General features: G+C 45.6%; 1 pseudogene and 1 gene segment (V, D, J or C); one reads left to right on the forward strand and one right to left on the reverse strand.

Moving 5' to 3' along the window:
- Positions 1-17,691, reverse strand: part of LOC148149284 (centrosome-associated protein 350-like) — a 989,460-nt pseudogene that overhangs the window by 810,466 nt on the left and 161,303 nt on the right.
- On the forward strand, positions 1,191-12,836 carry LOC148149288 (Ig kappa chain V region Mem5-like). The segment is given in 4 exon segments: positions 1,191-1,257; positions 1,444-1,741; positions 2,339-2,370; positions 11,958-12,836. Coding segments are annotated over 4 exon segments (708 nt in total).

Here is a 17,691-nt window from a genome sequence, read left to right on the forward strand (position 1 = left end):
AAGGGAATCTAGTGAGAGAGACAGACAGACAGACAAACAGGTTCTGGTCACCACATTATGAGAGGGATATGACTGTACTCGAGAGGGTGCAGAGCAGATTTCCCAGGATGCTGCCTGGCCTGGAGGGTCTGAGCTATGAGGAATGATTGGAAAGGCTGGGATTGTTTCTCTTGGAGCAGTGAAGGTTGAGAGGGAACCTGATAAAGGGCTATAAGATTATGAGGGGCAGAGATAGAGTGGACAGGAAGGCAATTTTTCCATGAGTAGAGGGATCAATATCCAAGGGTAGAGATTGAAGTTCACGCAGACATAGAAAGATAGAAACATGGAGTTGGAGTAGTGTCAGTGTTAGGGTTAGGGTTAGGGTTAGGATTAGGGTTAGGGTTCGGGATCGGCCCTGTGAGACTGCTCTGCCATTCAACATGACCATGGCTAATCAATGCCAAGTTGAGATTAGTGTTGTTAGATCATGGATGACCAGTACAGACTTGTTAACTGCTGCTCATGTCGTTGAGCTTCTGATTGAGAGAGGGACAGAAGACACACATATTGAGAGAGAGAGAGAGCAAGTGTACATTGTGAGATTGAGTGAAAGAGGGCGAGGCATTTAGCTGTTGCTCCAGGACTCAGAGTTCCAATATCCTGGAATAATGCCTGCGAGAGAGCTCAATTAGAGAGTGACTGGAGGGAGACAGACAAAGAGTGAATGAGGTAATGAGAGATTGAGGAGACAAGGAAAGAACGAGTGAGGAAACAGGTAGAAAGATAAGTGAAGGAGAGGAATGGATAATAAGCGAGAGAGAGAGACAGACAGACAGACAGACCAACCAACACAGAAGGAAAGGGAGATAAACAGATTGTCAAACATACATGGAAAAAGGGAAAGATATACATGATTATATAATTGGGGAGGACAGAGTCGGAAATGGAAATAGAAAAGAGGAGGTAGTCAATGAATGACAGGAATATATTCAAGTGAAAGGTAGAAAAAGGAAAATAGGAAAAGGGAGGGAGGAAGAATGAAAAGGAAGGATGAGAGAGAGAGAGAGAAGAGGAAGTGTGAGGGGCTGACGTGGCTCTCTCAGCCTGATGCCATTTACATACTGAGGAACACCCAGTCAGACTCTCACAGGCTGCAGCTTTATAAAGCAGAGCCCAGTGAAGGGAGAGTTTATCAGGAACCAGGCACAGGGACAGGAGCACACACCATGATTTCACACATCCAGCTGATCTGGCCCCTGGCATTCTATGTCGCAGGTACAAATCTCTCTCCTTCCACCTTGAATCTTTAGCTGCTCTCCATTTCACTCCAATTCCACTGACTTGTGATTGAAGGGAAAATGCTGAAACCAGAGGAATGCTCAGTGTCTCCAACAATCTCTCATTTGACAGGCTCTTTCTGTGACAGTTCTGACTTCACTGTGTTTCTCTCTGACCCCTCAGGTATCAGTGGGGACATCATCATGACTCAGTCTCCCCCAGTGCTGTCAGTGGGACTGGGCCAGACCGCAACACTCACCTGTAAATCCAGTCAGAGTGCCAGTGCTGATGTTTCCTGGTACCAGCAGCGAGAAGGTCAGAAACCCTCTCTCCTGATCTACGATGCAGCAACACGATTCACAGGAGTCTCCAGCAGATTCACCGGGACACAAGTATCCAGCACACACTTCACCCTGACAATCAGCAACGTTCAGAATGAGGATGTCGCTGACTATTACTGTCAGTACGAGTCCAGCCCTTACACAGTGATACAGGGCTGTACAAAAACCTCAATACACATACCACCACCTTCTGTACTGACACATCCCACTGCTATATCTAATATATATATATCTCTGAACACACAGTCCCAACTCCTGTACTGACACATCCAACAGTTATATTAGATGTATAATAATGGACACAGTCCCGCCACCTGAACTGACATATCCGACAGTTAAATCTAAATAAAACTGAACAAATTACCCCATGCTGGGATTGTCACTGTCCACTACACACTCCAGTTTCACTGAAGACCTCACTGAAGGCCTCAAGATTCTCCCTTATACTCCATGGCCACATAAGAGAGAGCAAGAGAGGGAGGGGTGAGGGTTGGGGTGGGGAGCGGATAGAGAGAGAGAGAGAGAGAAACAGAATGAGAAACACAGAGAGAGAGAAAGACATGAGTGAGAGAGAGAGGCAGAGAGAAGGTGAGAGTCAGTGAAAGACAGAAAGAGACAAGGAGAGGGTGAGAGTGAGCGATAGACAGAGAGGGACAGGGAGAGGGTGAGAGTGATGGAGGGAAGCCGAGAGCAGAGGTTTTTGTACAGCCTCTGCACTGGGAGCTCTCATTGTGGCTTACGTTCGGTAAAGGAACCAAGCTCAGACTGAGTAAGTAAACCTCAATCCTCCATTCAATACTGAAATATTGACTAAAACACAAATACTGAATTGTTGAAGGTGTTAGTGGGGAGCTGCAGTGAATGAAATGGTTGATTGAGGAGCACTGTGTCTAACAGGGTGTCCAGCTGTATTTCTTTAGTCCCATTGCTCCCTTTAAGCAGCAAGATATAAGTCAGTCAGTTTTACTCACCGTGTGGAGGAGCTCTGTCCATTTGCAGCCTGTGGTCCTATTCCTGCAGCATGCAGTGAAATCAGTGAGTAGCCTCCTGCCAGTCTCAGTGTGACGGACACAGGCAGAGTTTGATGTGAGCTCTGGCTCCCTGTCCCAGTCTCTGATCTCACTGACCTCAGCAGCAGCAGCAGCAGCAGCAGCACAGTGAGACACCGAGCTCCCACCTCCCCCAGCTTTAACTCTGCTCAATCACACAATCTCAGAATTGTTACAGTGCACAAGGAGACCATTCCACCCATCCTGTCTGGGCCGGCTCTCCGAATGAGCAATTCACTGAGTGTCATTCTCCTGCCTTCTCCCTGTCACCCTGCACATTGTTCCTTTTCAAGTAACAGTCTCATTCCCTTCGGAACGTTTCAATTGAAGCTGCCTCCACCACACTCTCAGGCAGTGCATTCCACACCTTAACCACTCACTGGCTGAAAATGTTTTTCCTCATCTCACTTTCGATTCCTTTACTAATTACTTTCAATCTTTGGCCTCTTGCTGTCAATCTTTTCATGAGTAGGAACATTTTCTCCCTGTTTACTCTGTCCAGACCCCTCCTGATGTTGAATTCCTCAAACAAATGTCCTCTCAGCCTTCTCTTCTCCAAGGAAGACTATCCAAATTTCTCCAATATATTTTCTTAACTGACTTTCCTCATCCCTGAATTTTCCATAGGAATTTTTTTACCTCATCTGCCAAATAAGCACAGCCTTCATGAACTATTCACCTTATCTATTCCCCTTGGTCCCTTTTGCCTGCATTTGGATCATTTCCCCCTAAATCTTTCCTCTCCATGTATCTGTTAAATGTTGTCATCAGACTCACCTCTATGACGTCCTCTGGCAGCTCATTCAATACACGCACCACCCTCTATGTGAAGGAGGTGCACCTCAGGTCCCTTTTGAATCTTTCCCCTCTTGCTTTAAACTTCTGTCCTCTAGTTTTGGACTCCCCTCCTTGAGGAAAAGACCTTGACCGTATTTATGCCCATGATGATTTTACAAACTTCTAAAATGTCACCCCGCAGCCTCTGACCTTCCAAGGAAAATAGCTCAGGCCTAACCAGCCACTCTTTATAACTTAAACCATCCAGTCTCAATGACATCCTTGTCATCTTTTTTACACTCTTTCCAGTTAATGGCATGTTGCCAATAGCAGGGTGACCAGAAATCTGGCCTGACCAATATCTTGGAGTGCTGTGACATAATGTCCCAACTCCATTACTCAATGCTCTGACCAATGAAGGCAAGTGTAACAAATGCTTTCTTTATCACCTGGTCTTCATATCACTCCAGTTTCAAGGCACTATATGCCTCCACCCCTTGGTCTCCCTCTTTGACAACTCTCCCTGTGGCCCTACAATTAACTGTGTAAGCCCTGGACTAGTTTTTGTACAAAATGCAACACCTCGCTATTATCTCAATACGGAATGTACATGTACTTTCAAATAACCTTCGTCACTGCCCACTTCGCCACCAATTTTGGTGTCATCTGCAAACTCACAAACCATACTTCCGATATTTTCATTCAAATATTTTCTATAAATGACGAACAATGATGAACCCCGAACCAATCCTTTTACCACACCGCTGGTCACAGGCTTCCAGCCTGAACAATAACCTTCTTCCACCACACTGTCTCCAACCATTAAGCCAATTTTGTATCAATTGGTTTGCTCTCCCTGGATCCCATTTGATCTGACCGTATGAACCAGTTGTCCATGCGGGAACATGTCAAAGACCTTGCTAAAGTCCATGTAGACAATGTCTACCACCCTGGCCTCAGCTATCTTCTTGGTCATGTCTTCAAAAAACTCAATCAAATTTGTGAGACTCGATTTCCCACTTACAAAGCCTTGTGCACTGTCCTTCATCAATCCTTGTCTCTCCAAATGCATGTAAATCCTGTCTTTCAAAATCCCCTCCAACAACTTATGCCCCACTGGTATCAGACTCACCGCTCTATAATTCCCTGGGTATTCCTTGCAGACTTTCTTAACTAACAGCACAACATTATCCATGCTCCAGTCTTCCAACACATCACCCGTGGCTGTTGATGATACAAACGTCTGACCAAGGGGTGTCCCTGTCTCTTCCCAAGCTTCCCACAAAGTACTGGGATGGACCTGATCAGGTCCTGGGGATTTGTCTACCTTTATGAGTTTAAAGAACAGGTCACTGCACCTTTTCTTCTCTAATGAGGACTCTTCTCAACATTTATTTCCTGAATTTCCTTTAATTCACGACCTTTACCAATGGTAAATATTGAGCAAAATATTTGTTTTGTGATTCATCCATATTCTGGTTAAAAAGAAAGTGAAAATTTCTAACTATGAAACTTTTGGTGGTGCTCTATGGGATACGATCCATGATCATGACTTTACTCTGGATTGTCCTTTGTCCTTTTCCACGGTCACCCTAAACCTTGTGATACAATGATCACTCTTCCCTAAATGTCCTTTCACTGACACTTGATCTACTTGGGCCTCCTCACTCCCAAGATCCAGGTCTGGCAGAGCTTTGTTTCTCATTGGAATGGGAACACACGGCTGGAGAAAATTCACCTGAGCACACTCTCAACACTCTGGCCCCTGTTTGCCCTTCACACTGCTACTATCCCAGTCGATATTCTGATAATTAAAGTCCCCCTAATGTTAGCTGTGAATTCCTTGCAGATTTGTCCCTCTACATCCTTCACACTAGTCGGTGACCTATAGACTGCACTGAACAAGCTGATTGCACCATTTTTGTTCTGTATCTCGAACCAAATCAATGCTGTCCTTGAGCCCTCTGGGACATCCTCTTTCTCCAGCTCTGCACCGATCTCCTTAACCAATCCCACACCTCTCACCCTTTCCGCCCTTTCCTATCTTTCCTGAACAACTTGTATCCAGGAATATTTAACACCCAGTCCTGTCCTTATTTGAGCCTCATTTGTGAGAGCAACAACTTCAGATTTTCACTTGGCAATCTGTGTCTGTAACTCCTCAATCTTATTCCCCACACTCCGTGCAGTCCCATACATGCGCAGTCAGCTGGATTTAGAAATGATGACTCTCTTCCTCACTTTGACCCTGCCTAATAAGTTACGATTTGTTACTCTGGTGATCTAACTCTTCCAGGATTCTGAGTTCCTTGGATATTCGCCCCTGATTCCCACAGCCCTTGCATGTCAGTTTAAACCCTCTCCAACAACACCAGCAAGGAGCTCAGTTCCTGCTCTGTTCAGAAGCAACCCATTTGGTCTATAGAGGTCACATCTCTCCGCGAGTCATTCCCAAAGTCCCAAGAATCTAAAGCCCTCCCTCCTGGACCACTTTTCCAGCCTCACATACACCTGTCTTATCCTCCTATTCCTATTCTCACTTGTGTGGGACACTTGGAGTAATCCAGAGATTTCTATTACAAATTCCCTGTCAACATTCTGACTGCAGGACCACATCCCTTTCCTCCCTCTGTCACTGGGACTGATGTGGACCACGACTGCTGACTGTTCCCCCTCTCCCCTCAGGGTGCTCTGCGGCTGCAGAGTGACATCCTTGACCCTGGCACCAGGGAGACAACACACCATCCTGGATTCCCATCTGCAGATGCAGAAACACCTATCGATTGTCCTCACTCTCGAATCTCTTCTCACTATCGCTCTTCCAGTCTTCCTTGTGCCCCCCTGGACAGCCGAGCCCTTCCGTGCTGCCAGGGGCTTGGCTCTGGCTGCACTCCCCAGATGAACCATCATCCTCATCAGGATTCTGAACTAAATCCTGGTTGGATAGTGGGACACTCTCAGGGGATTCCTGTACTAGCTGCCTGATCCTTTTGGACTGTCTGCTGCTCCCCCATTCCCTCTCTCCCTGTATATTCTGAAGCTGCAGAGTGACCACATCTAGAAACGTGTTCTCCACGGAGCTCTCAGCCTCACGGACGCTCCGCACTGACACCAGCTGCTGCTCAAGCTCTGAAAGCCAGAGCTCCAACCGCTGTCACTGACCACAATTCCTGCTCTCATGGTATTCCAGGAGCTGGGAAGCATTCTGAAGTTCCCAAATGGAATAGGATCCACACTCTCTCCACTCTTTGGTTATCTCTTGGCAAAATTCTGATGACAAACAGCTTCAGCAGGGCTCACAATCCAGGCCTTTCAGTAATCTGGGGTTTGGCAGAGTCTCTTCAAAAGACCATAAGACTTTATGATATCAAAACAGAATTAGGCCATTCGCCCCATCAAGTCTGCTGTGCCATTTGGTTATGGCTGATGTGTTTCTCACAACCATTTTTTCATTATGTTTGATGGCCTTTCCAATCAGGAACCTATCAATGTCCGTCTGAAATACACTCAATGACTTCACCTCCACAGCAATGAGGTCCACAGGTTAACCACCCTCTGGCAGAAGAAATTCCTCCTCATCTCAGTCCTAATGGGTTATCCCTTAACTCTGCAGCTGTAACCACTGGTCCGAGTTTCTCTTACGAGTGGAAACATCTTCTCCCTGCCCACTCTATCCGGGCCTCTCAGTATTCTGTAAGTGTTAATGAGATCCCACGCGCGCCCCCCCTGCCCAGGTCCTTAAGAACTCTATCAAGCACACATCCACAGTCCTCAATCTCTCCTCGACAGACCAGGCTGTCACCGCCAGGGTCATTCTCATAAACCTCCTCTGGATCCCCCCCAATGCAAGCACATCCCTCCTTAGATACAGGTCCCAAAACTGTTCACAATATTCCAAATGCAGTCTGACCAGAGTCTCATACAGCTTCAGCAGTACACACCTGCTGTTGAAATGATAGCTAACATTGCATTTGTCTTCCTAATTGCCAACTGAACCTACATATTAACCTTAAGTGAAATCTGAAAGAGGACTTCTAAGCCCCTTTGTGTTTCAGAATTCCAAATTTCCCCATTTAGAAAACAGTTTGAGTCTCTATTCTTCCTACCTAAGGGCATAACCTCATACTTTCCCACACTGTATTCTATCAGCCACTTCTTTGCCCACTCTCTGAGCCTTTCCAAGTCCTTCTGCAGCCTCCCTGCTTCCTCAACTCTCCCTGTCACTCCCCTCATCTTTGTGTCATCAGCAAATTTAGTAACAATGCCCTCAGTTCCTTTTCCCAGATCGTGAATATATAATTAATTGTTACATGAATAGCTGAGGTCCCAACACTGACCCCTGCTGAACTGCACCAGGCACCAGCTGCCATCCTGCAAAAGACCTATTTATTTCCACTCTCTATCCATGCCAGTACCGGGCCCCAAACCCCATGGGCTCTTATGTTATTTAGCAGCCTCCTGTGTAGCAACCTGTCAAAGGCCTGCTGGAAATTCAAACAGATCATGCCCATTAACTCCTCTTAAAACATGGAATTCCAGCTTCTCCCTCTCGAACTGCAGGGTGAATTCGATCACATTATGGTCACTGCCCCCTCAGGGTTCACTCACCTTCAGCTCCCCAATCAGGGCTGCCTCATTACACATCACTGAATCCAGAATTACCTGTTTCCTCGTGGCTCTACCACAAGCTGTTCCAAATAAAGCCTCTCGCAGACATTCCATGAATTCCTTACCTTGAGATCCATTGCCAACCTGACTTTCCCAGTCCACCTGCATATTGCAGTCCCCATGACTATTGTAATAATGCCTTTCTCACTTGCCTTTTCTATCTCCTGATTTATTTTCTGACCCACATCCCGATTACTGCGAGGAGGCTTGTACATAACTCCCATCAGGGTCTTTGTTTCTTTGTGCTTTCTTAAGTTGACTCACACAGACTCTATGCAGTCCAACTCTATATTTCTTCTTGCTGTCAATTTAATTTCATTTCTTAATAACAGAGTAAACCCACTCCCCCGCACCCCCATCTACCGATCATTACAAACGTAGAAACATAGAAAATTGCTGCAGGAATAGGCCATTCAGCCCTTTGAGCCTGCACCACAATTCAATATGATCATGGCTGATTATGCAATCTCAGTATCCCATTACCACTCTCCCCCCTATACCCATAAATCCCTTCAGCCTCAAGGGCCCAGTCCCCCTTGTATATAACGACCAAACTGGCCCCACCGGTTTTCTGTGGTAGAGAATTCCACTGGTTCACAACATCTGAATAACTTAATCTTAGACTGTGACCCCTAATTCTGGACTTTTTAATATCGAGAACATTCTTCCAGCATTGACACTGTCAAATCCCATCCGGATTTTACATGTTTCCAAGAGATTCCCCTCATTCTTCTAAATCCCAGAGAATACAAACCCATTCGATCCAGTCTTTCCTCATACGTCAGTCCTGCTGTCCCAGGAATCAGTCTGGTGACCTTCGCTCGACTCCCTCAATAGCAAGAATGTCCTTCATCAGACTAGGAGACCAAAACTGCACACAATACTCAAGGTGAGGCCTCACCAAGGCCCTGTATAATTCTGCAAGACATCCTTACTCCAATACACAAATCCTCTCACTGTGAAGGCCACCATGCCATTAGCTTTCCTCACTGCCTGCTGCACCTGCATGCCCCCTTTCAGTGACTGTTCCACCATGACACCCAGCTCTCATTGCACCTCACCTTTTCCTAAACTTTCACCATTCACTAATAATCTGACTTCCCGTTTACCAGCAAAGTGGATAATCTCACATTTACCCACATTATATTGCATTTGCCAAGCATTTGTTCACTTAGCCAGCCTGTCCAAGTAACCCTGCAGCCTCTTAGCATCCTCCTCACAGCACACACTGTCACCCAGCTTCGTGTCATCTGCAAATTTGGAGGGATTGCATTCAATTCCTTTGTCCATATCATTTATGTATATTGTGAACAGCTGGGGTCCCAGCACTGAACCCTGCGGTACCCCATTCATCACTGCCTGCCACTCTGAGAAGGACCCATTTATTCCAACTCTCTGCTTTCTATTTGGCAACGAGTTCTCTCTCCATGTCAATACATTACCTCCAATACCACAAGGTTTACTTTTGCTCACTAACCTATCGTATAGGACTTTGTCAAAAGCCTTTTGAAAGTCCAGATACACAACACCCACTGAGTTCTGAGGGAGGGTCAGTCAATCCGAAACGCTAACTTTGATTGCTCTCCACAGATATTGCCAGATCGGCCGAAAACTTTCATTAATTTTTGTTTTTGTTGTCCACTGATTCAACCGTGTCCACTCTCAACTGATCACATCCTCAAAACCTTCCAGAAGATGTGTCAGGCCTGATTTCCCTTTCGTAAATCCATGCTGACTTGGACCGATCCTGTCACTGCTTTCCAAATGCTTAGTTATTGTATCTTTAATAACTGACTCCAGCGTTTTCCTCCTGTATAATTCCTCATTTTCACTCTCCTTCCTTTTATTAAAAAGGGGGGTTACATTGGATACTGTCCAGTCCATTGGAACTCTGTCAGAGTCGACAGAATGTTGGAAAATGATCACCAATGTGTCCACTATTTTTCCACCCACTTTCTTAAGGACTCTGGGATGCAGAGTATCAGGCCCTGGGGACATATTAAATTTTGATACCATCAGTCTCCCCAAGACCATTTCCTGACTAACAAGGATTACCTTTAGTTCCTCCTTCACACTTGACCCTCTATCCCCTTGCATTTCCTTTCAATAAGCTGTGCATCCTTGGATATTTAGTTCCCAGCCCTGATCCCCTTGCAGCCACGTCCCTGTGCTACAGGCTCATTTACCTTGTTTCATATACTCGATGAATTGAAGTACAACACCCTCAGTCATGCACTGACTGCCTCCTTCTCATAGTTATCTCCTTTAGAAATCACAGAATCCCTACAGTGTGGAAGCAGGCCATTCAGCCCAGACTGACCGTCCAAATAGTATCCCACCCACCCTACAATTCCCATGGATAATCCTCCTAACCGAAACATCTTTGTGACAATGGGAGGAAACCCAAGTGGACACGTGGAGAATGTGTAAATCCCACACAGACAGTCAGTTGGAATTGAGTCTGTGTCTCCGAAGCTGTGAGACAGCAGTGCTAACCATTGATCTACCATTCCACCCTGTGGTGCCTCAAGTTCGATTCCTGATCCTTTCCATACTCTTGATCCTATCAATTGGTCTGGATACTTTAGTAATTTATTCTGAGCCCCTACCTTCTTTGTTTTGTTTAAATTCCTCAGAAACTTGATTTACCTTGGTTTGTGTGGTACAGCTTTGTTTACCTTTTTCCAAATGGGTCAAGCATTAAGATACAAAGCCTTTAAGTTTGGTCTGTAATTGAGCTTCCCTGCACTTTTAAGTTCCCTCAGTACAATATGACATTCATAATATTCTGTCCTTTCCTTTTATTTCCTGGTAACATCAAATCCCATCACTACCCAGTAATCCTCCCTTCTCCTTTAACTTTCATTTTCTCATTTTCCATCCAACTGTTCCAGTTATTTTCTCTTTGAATCATATTCAGGCTGATATTTATCCCTGAACAAACGTCACTCAAAATGTTCCTTGGTTCATTGTTGCTTGCGGGATCTTGCTGTGTACAATCTCTCTTCCACATTTCCTGCATTCCTTCAGTGACCTCATTTCAATCAAGTCCCACACTGTCTGCAAATGTCTTGGGGACAGCATGAATCTTTCTTTTCCTTGGATGAACTGGGAATCTTTCAGATGTGAAAGATGCCATTCCAATATTGCACAGTCTTCCTCCTGAACTACAGTTTCTGCTTTGTCCCTCTCTTTTGTGAAAACCGACCGAAAGATTTCATGAAGAACCATCGCTCCATCTTGCACCACCGCACACAAGTTCCCTTCCTGCTCTCGAGTGGGCCTCACACATTCCTTCATTCTCTTCTTGTTCTTTCTGTGATTATAAACATCACTGGGATTTCCTTCACTTCCTTTGGACACATCTCATCCTGTCAGCTCTTTGCTTTCCTCAGGTCCTGGTTAATTTCACCCCTGCATTTTGTCTTTCAGCCAAGTTTTACCAAGTCACTGCCCAGTTCAGTAAAATGGTTCATTCCCAAAAGAAAATTTTTATACTTGCTCCATGGTTCTCCATTTCCATCCCTCCTCTCAATCTCACTGAGTTCTGATCACTGTCACTGAAATGCTCCCCCATTGAGAGCCCTTCCAGCTGTTCACATTCATTTCCTAAACAATGGTCCAAAACTGTCCCTTCTCTTTCACCATCACCTTCTCAGGGGCAATTAGGGATGAGCAATAAATACTGGCCCTGCCAGTGACGCCCACATCCCAAGATGCAATTTTTAAAATCCCTGTCCTTTTATGGGGTTTGTTTGGTGTTGGCCACAAATGTTCAAATTGATTGTTTTACCAGTTCATGATCAGAGAGTTAACATCCCTTCAAATGGCAGGGATCAAAATTGTTTCTCTTGCTTTTCAGATGGTCAAAACTCTCAGCCCAAGCTGACCCTGCTGCCCCCCTCCCCGGAGCAGGTCAATGCCAAGGGCACTGCCACCCTGATGTGCCTTGCCAATCACTTCTATCCCGATGAGCTGGAGGTGCAGTGGAAGAAGGACGGTGCAGTCATTTCGGACGGGGTTCAGACCAGCAACTACCTGCGAGCTTCGGACAACACCTACAGTGTCAGCAGCCTGCTGACCCTCTCTGGGTCTGACTGGGAGTCCAACACTCGCTTCTCCTGTGCCCTCACCCACGTGACCCTCTCCTCTCCCCTCAGCAAGAGCATCAGGAGATCAGAATGTGTGTAGAGTGTTGGAGACAGTCCACAGAGGAGACACAACTTTAAATAGAACAGGGCTGAGCTGGCAGGGCAAAGATTATTGTCAGCACTGAATTTCAACTCTCTTCCTTCTCAGGACTGGCTCAGAGACACATCTGATGTCCAAGGGTTAAGACAGGTCATTGGGATAATTAAAAAGAGACTTTACTCTGTATCAAACCACATGCTGTCCCTGTTCTGGGAGTGTTTGATTGGCGCAGTGATGACTTGTGATGTCAAGTAAAACCTCTCGAAGATGCTGAAAACTGTCAGCTGTACTAAACATTGTGAACCTCAGAAGTCTCTGTTTCAGTAAACCAGATCTCCTTCCTGCTCAGCTGCCAGTTCCAATTTAAGGTTTTGTCACTGTTTAAAGGGACAGGATTCTCTTTTTCTTTTGAGAAAATCTCCACAAGTGTTTTCCTCAAGCTCCATTGTGGCTGTGAATTTGTGCAGCTTCCTCTGTCTGGGCTGTTAATTGCTGACTGTTTTCTGTCAATGTCAATCTGGAAAAGGAAATTAAAATGAATAATATTCGGTCTCTGTCTCTGTGTGCTTTGGGAATGGCCAGAGCTGAAGCCTCAGGGAAAGGGTGTGTGAAGTGTTAACCTCCACCCTCAAGGCTGGAGAATGAGGGGGAGAATTGAGGGGCAATGAGGTCCCAGGAGCAGGAGAGCAATGCTACCATTGTGTCCAGAAGGGTTACTTTAAGCAGGAATGCAGTGCTTCAAGGAAATCTTTCCCAATAAATGGAGGAAAGAAGGAAGGTAGGAGGGGACAATGGGGAACACAATAATCTGATGGAAATTTGCTCACCCATTCCTTAGGCACAGCAAGATCCCAGGCGTAGAAATTCAACTCAACTGTTTGAGAGCCAGAACCACTGGGAACCCTGTATTTATGAATATGACCAGCAGGATCTTGTTACTCAGAATAACAATTCCACAGGGTTTGGGATATAAATATTCCATAAATTAGACTTGGGTTTTCTTTACTCTTCACATGAGATAGAATTGCCCCGTGTGTCCCTGGAGTCAGATTGAGAATGTTAAATCTGGGGAGTCTGGGAGTCACGGCTGGGGAGGGCAGTCAATGATAAACTGGTTCCACTTTCTGCTGTCATATTCTGTAGCCCCTGGGCCATCTCAGTGAGGATCATCCAGGGCTCAGGGTGGATTCCAGAGCAGCTCATTGTCCTGACTGTTGTGTTCCTCAGTCCACATGTAGCTCCGGCAATCTCACTCCATGGCTCTATTATCTGTGGGAACCCATGAGGCTGAAATCTTTGTTCACAGGACAATCCTGAGTTTGGTTTTTGATTCCAATGTGAGGAAATGGGGGCTGAGTATGAAACATCCCGTCTGAAACTGGTGAGGGTACTTTATCATGATGAATAGAAACTGATGTCAGAATAAAGTCAGGTGTTGATGGGAGTGAGGAATATCTCAGTGATCTGTCTCCAGAATCCACACACTACACACATCCTTCTGTCAGACCCTGAAGGCTGAGAAACAGCTCCTTGACATCCAACATTTCTCAAATTTTCCCAGTAAAGGTGAAATATTCTTTGCCTCAGTGATTCCCTGGGACAGGACATTTTAAAAATTGCTGTGGGAAGGGAACTGTTCCTCTCAATGACAAAGCCAATGGAAGAATGTGGAGCTGGCACTGTGAAATGTTAGGGCACAGAGGATGACATCAGAAGCAATTCAATATCATCACTCTCTCCTTTGCAGTGGTTAAACTGATAACATTTACTTTTTGCTCACAATTTGCTCTCTCGCATTCGATCCACTTGCCTTTCTTGCTTTTCTTTTTTTGACTTCAGTCTGTGGGTAGTTCCATCAAAGCCCAATCTCCTCACACTCATCCTGGCTCCTGAAGAGATTAGAGACAAACTGCAAATGCTGGAATCCAAGGATGACCAGCAGGAGGCCGGGAGAACACAGCAAGACAGGCAGCATCAGGAGGTGGAGAAGTCGACGTTTTGGGTAAAACCCTTCTTCAGGAAGTGGGGCGGGTGGGTACTGGGGGAGCTGCAGATAAAGGGAGTGGGAGAGATGAATCCGGATTCATCTCTCCCATCAACCAATCAGGTCATACCCTCTACCTTTCTCAACCTATCCCCATCTCGCCACCCTGCTCCCCCCTACCCCCTTTATCTGCAGCTCCCCCAACACCCACTCCCTCTTCCTGAAGAAGGGTTACACCCAAAACGTCAACCTCTGAACAGATTAGACAGGGAAGGTTTGATTACAACAAGAGTCACAGGTATTTCATACCTCATCTCATTGAATCAAACCATCGAGCTCATCAATCCTGAAAACAGATTCCAACATTGAAGTCCCATTTGATGGTTGCAGATGTAAAGTCTCTGTCAGGCTGAAAGAAGGAAGCTCTCGACTGAGAAATGAGTGAGCTTAACCCAGATCCTGAACAACAGCACAACAGAATGGAGTGATATAAATCAGAAACAGTATAAATACAGGGCAGCCTATATACTGCAGCTAGCACTGAGTGCAGCCAGCACAGAGGGGAATGCTGGGAAGTTTGGTCAGTGTGGAAGTTCAGTGAACTCCGGGAAGGAGTCTACCTTTACTTTTCCAAACGGATTTGGAACTGCCACGTCAGCTGCTGGGAGCCTGCACATGCACTTGGTTTGAATGAAACAAAATGATAACCAAGAGAATAGGAGTCTGGTAAGCAGATCAGCTGGGAATTGTTTAGTATGAGGGACTGTCTAAATACACTGCTTCAGGACATGTCCATTAGGGAAGGTTTATAAATGGAAAGTACTGAAACTTCAAAACAGAGATTTAAGACAATTACTGGTTTAATGAAGGAATAGATATTTTTCATTTCTAAGTGTGATCACCATTCCTTTATTGCATTGAAGTGATTCAGGGTAAATACATCTGCAGTGAATGTATAAAACTACAGGAACTCCCAGTCGGGGATTTAGATTGAAAAAATGGTGATACATCAGGGAGTGCTGAAGATACCTGGAGACTTTGTTATAGAAGGAAGTTATAGGCCTCAGGACTGCACTGTCCAATTCCACATGTAGTAAGGGGCAGGAGGGTATGACCCGTGAGGGAGGCAGAGTTTGGAGAATACTGTGGGACAGGAAAACCCCTCACTCTTCTAAACCCCACTGAGAACAAGGCCAGCCAAACCAACCTTTCCTCATCTCACAGCCCCCTCATTCCAGGGATCAATCGGGTAAAGCTCCTCTGAACCACCTCCTCCAATGCATTTATATTCTTCCATCAATAAGGAGACCAAAACTACCCTCAGTATTTGCGATATGGTCACACCAATGTCTAGGAATAACTGAAACATCACAGTTTCACTTTCTGGTCCTTAAGCACGCCTACTCTTACTTTTACCAGCCTTTTTACTGTCCATCTCTAATTGCCCAGGACAAGGCGGTGATTAGCTGCCTTCTTGAACTGCTGCAATCATTTGTGCTGTTGGTAGACCCACAATGCCTTTAGGAAGGGAATTCGAGGATTCTGACTCAGTATCGATGTAGGAACAGTGTTATATTTCCGAGTCAAACTGGTGAATGGCTTGGAGGGGAACTTGCTGGGGTGATGTTCCCATGTATTTGCTGCCCTTGTCCTTGATGTATGTGGTCATGGGTTTAGAAGGTGTTGTCTCAGGATCTTTGGTGAATTTCTGCAGTGCATTGTGTAAATAGTATACACAGCTGTTACTGAGCATTGGAGTGGGGGAATGGATGTGTGTGGATGTGGTGCCAATCAAGTGGGCTAAATTCTCTTCCACATGATTTAAATACAATAAGACAACTTAAAATGAAATAAAACACAATGTTGCTGCCTTTTTGATAAAGCGTCTCTGAACCTAAAATGTTAACTCCTCCTCTCCCCACAGAGGCTGCACCTGTTCCCTTTCTCCAGCATCGCGCTTCTATTTGAGATTTGCAGTATTTTGTTTCTGTATCTGTTTTAATGCCATTGGTTATAGGAGAAGCATTGGTCAGCACACTGGGGAGATATTCCCTGAGATAGTCTCAAATCCCTTATATTCACATCGACCTGAGAGGGCAGTGGTTTAACCGATCATCCAGCAGATGACATCTTTGCCTTTGCCAGCCTCAGGATAGTGCTCCAGTGTCTGGAGTGGGTCTTGAAACCTGCAGGTTCAGGTGACGGTGTTATCACTGAGGCCGTCTATTCTTTTCTGGGATGTGGGAGTCACCGGCAAGACCAACATTTGTTCTCCATCCCTAACTGCCCTGAAACTGAGTGGCTTGCTCGGCTTTTCAAATGGCAGGTAAGGGTCAGCCATATTGCTGGAGTCCTGGCAGAGTCAGACATCTACAACAGGTCTACAAGAACAAGGCCCTTGGGCCCAATGAATCAAAGCCAGTCAAAACAACCACCTCACTATTCTAATTCCATGTTCCAGCACTTGGCCTGTAGCCCTCAATGTCTTGGCATCACAGCTTCACGTCTAAATACTTGAATGTTCTGGGAGAGCTACTGCCTCAACCACCTTTACAGGCAGTGACTGACACCACCCTCTGGGTGAAAATGTGTTTCCTTATGTTCCCTCTTCACCTTCGGCCATTTACCTTTAACTGATACACCCCGGTCATTGATCATGATAAAAGCCCATGTTACCAAGTCACCCTTCATTGACACATGAACAGTCCTTGACTGTAATGCCTCAGAGAGAGTCAGGTACCGGAGGCTCGGGATGTCTGACTCTCAGCCTGTTTATGTCAGCGAGTATTCTCCCTGTTATATCCTGGTAATGATTTGAGCTATTCTTGTGAAACCCAGTTGAGAATTTTTAATTAAAGGGAATCTTCCACACACTCCCACCTCTCTTGATGCTCACCCTTGTCTGGTTAATTCTTCCCATTTCCTTCTCTTCTTTCAGGTCATTCCATTTCAGTAAAGTCTGTGATATTTCCACAGAGGACGTGCCCTAGAAACCGCCATAGAGAAGCTCCCAGCCCTTCAATAGAAGGAAGGCCAATGTTTGCAGCAAGCCTGGACTGTGCCCTTGTGTACCTTGTCTGAAGGATTCCATGTGATCTGTCAGTCTCCATCCCAGCCTGATAACCATCTCGGACATTGGAAGGAAATGCCCAGGGAGCAGGTTAACATGGTGCAAAAAGCCTTTCAGCTGAAGCTTCAGTGTTTGTGCTCAGTGTGCATTATCACTTGCTCATTGCTCCCCTTTTACATGAGAGAACTCATGTTGATGCAGTTTTTTTTAATTGTGTCAGGTTACTGAAAGCTGTGAGCACAGAGTAGTCACATTCACGGGCAAGATGGTGGGGTCCCACAGAAAGCAAACGAATGATGAGACAAATCTGTTTTGTGGCACGAGTTGAATATTGAGCAGGATAACTGAGAG

The sequence above is a fragment of the Chiloscyllium plagiosum genome, unplaced genomic scaffold (genome assembly GCF_037043375.1).
Source record: "Chiloscyllium plagiosum isolate Xiang-an unplaced genomic scaffold, Cpla_swu_hap1 HiC_scaffold_9, whole genome shotgun sequence".
NCBI classification, from domain to species: Eukaryota; Metazoa; Chordata; class Chondrichthyes; order Orectolobiformes; family Hemiscylliidae; genus Chiloscyllium; species Chiloscyllium plagiosum.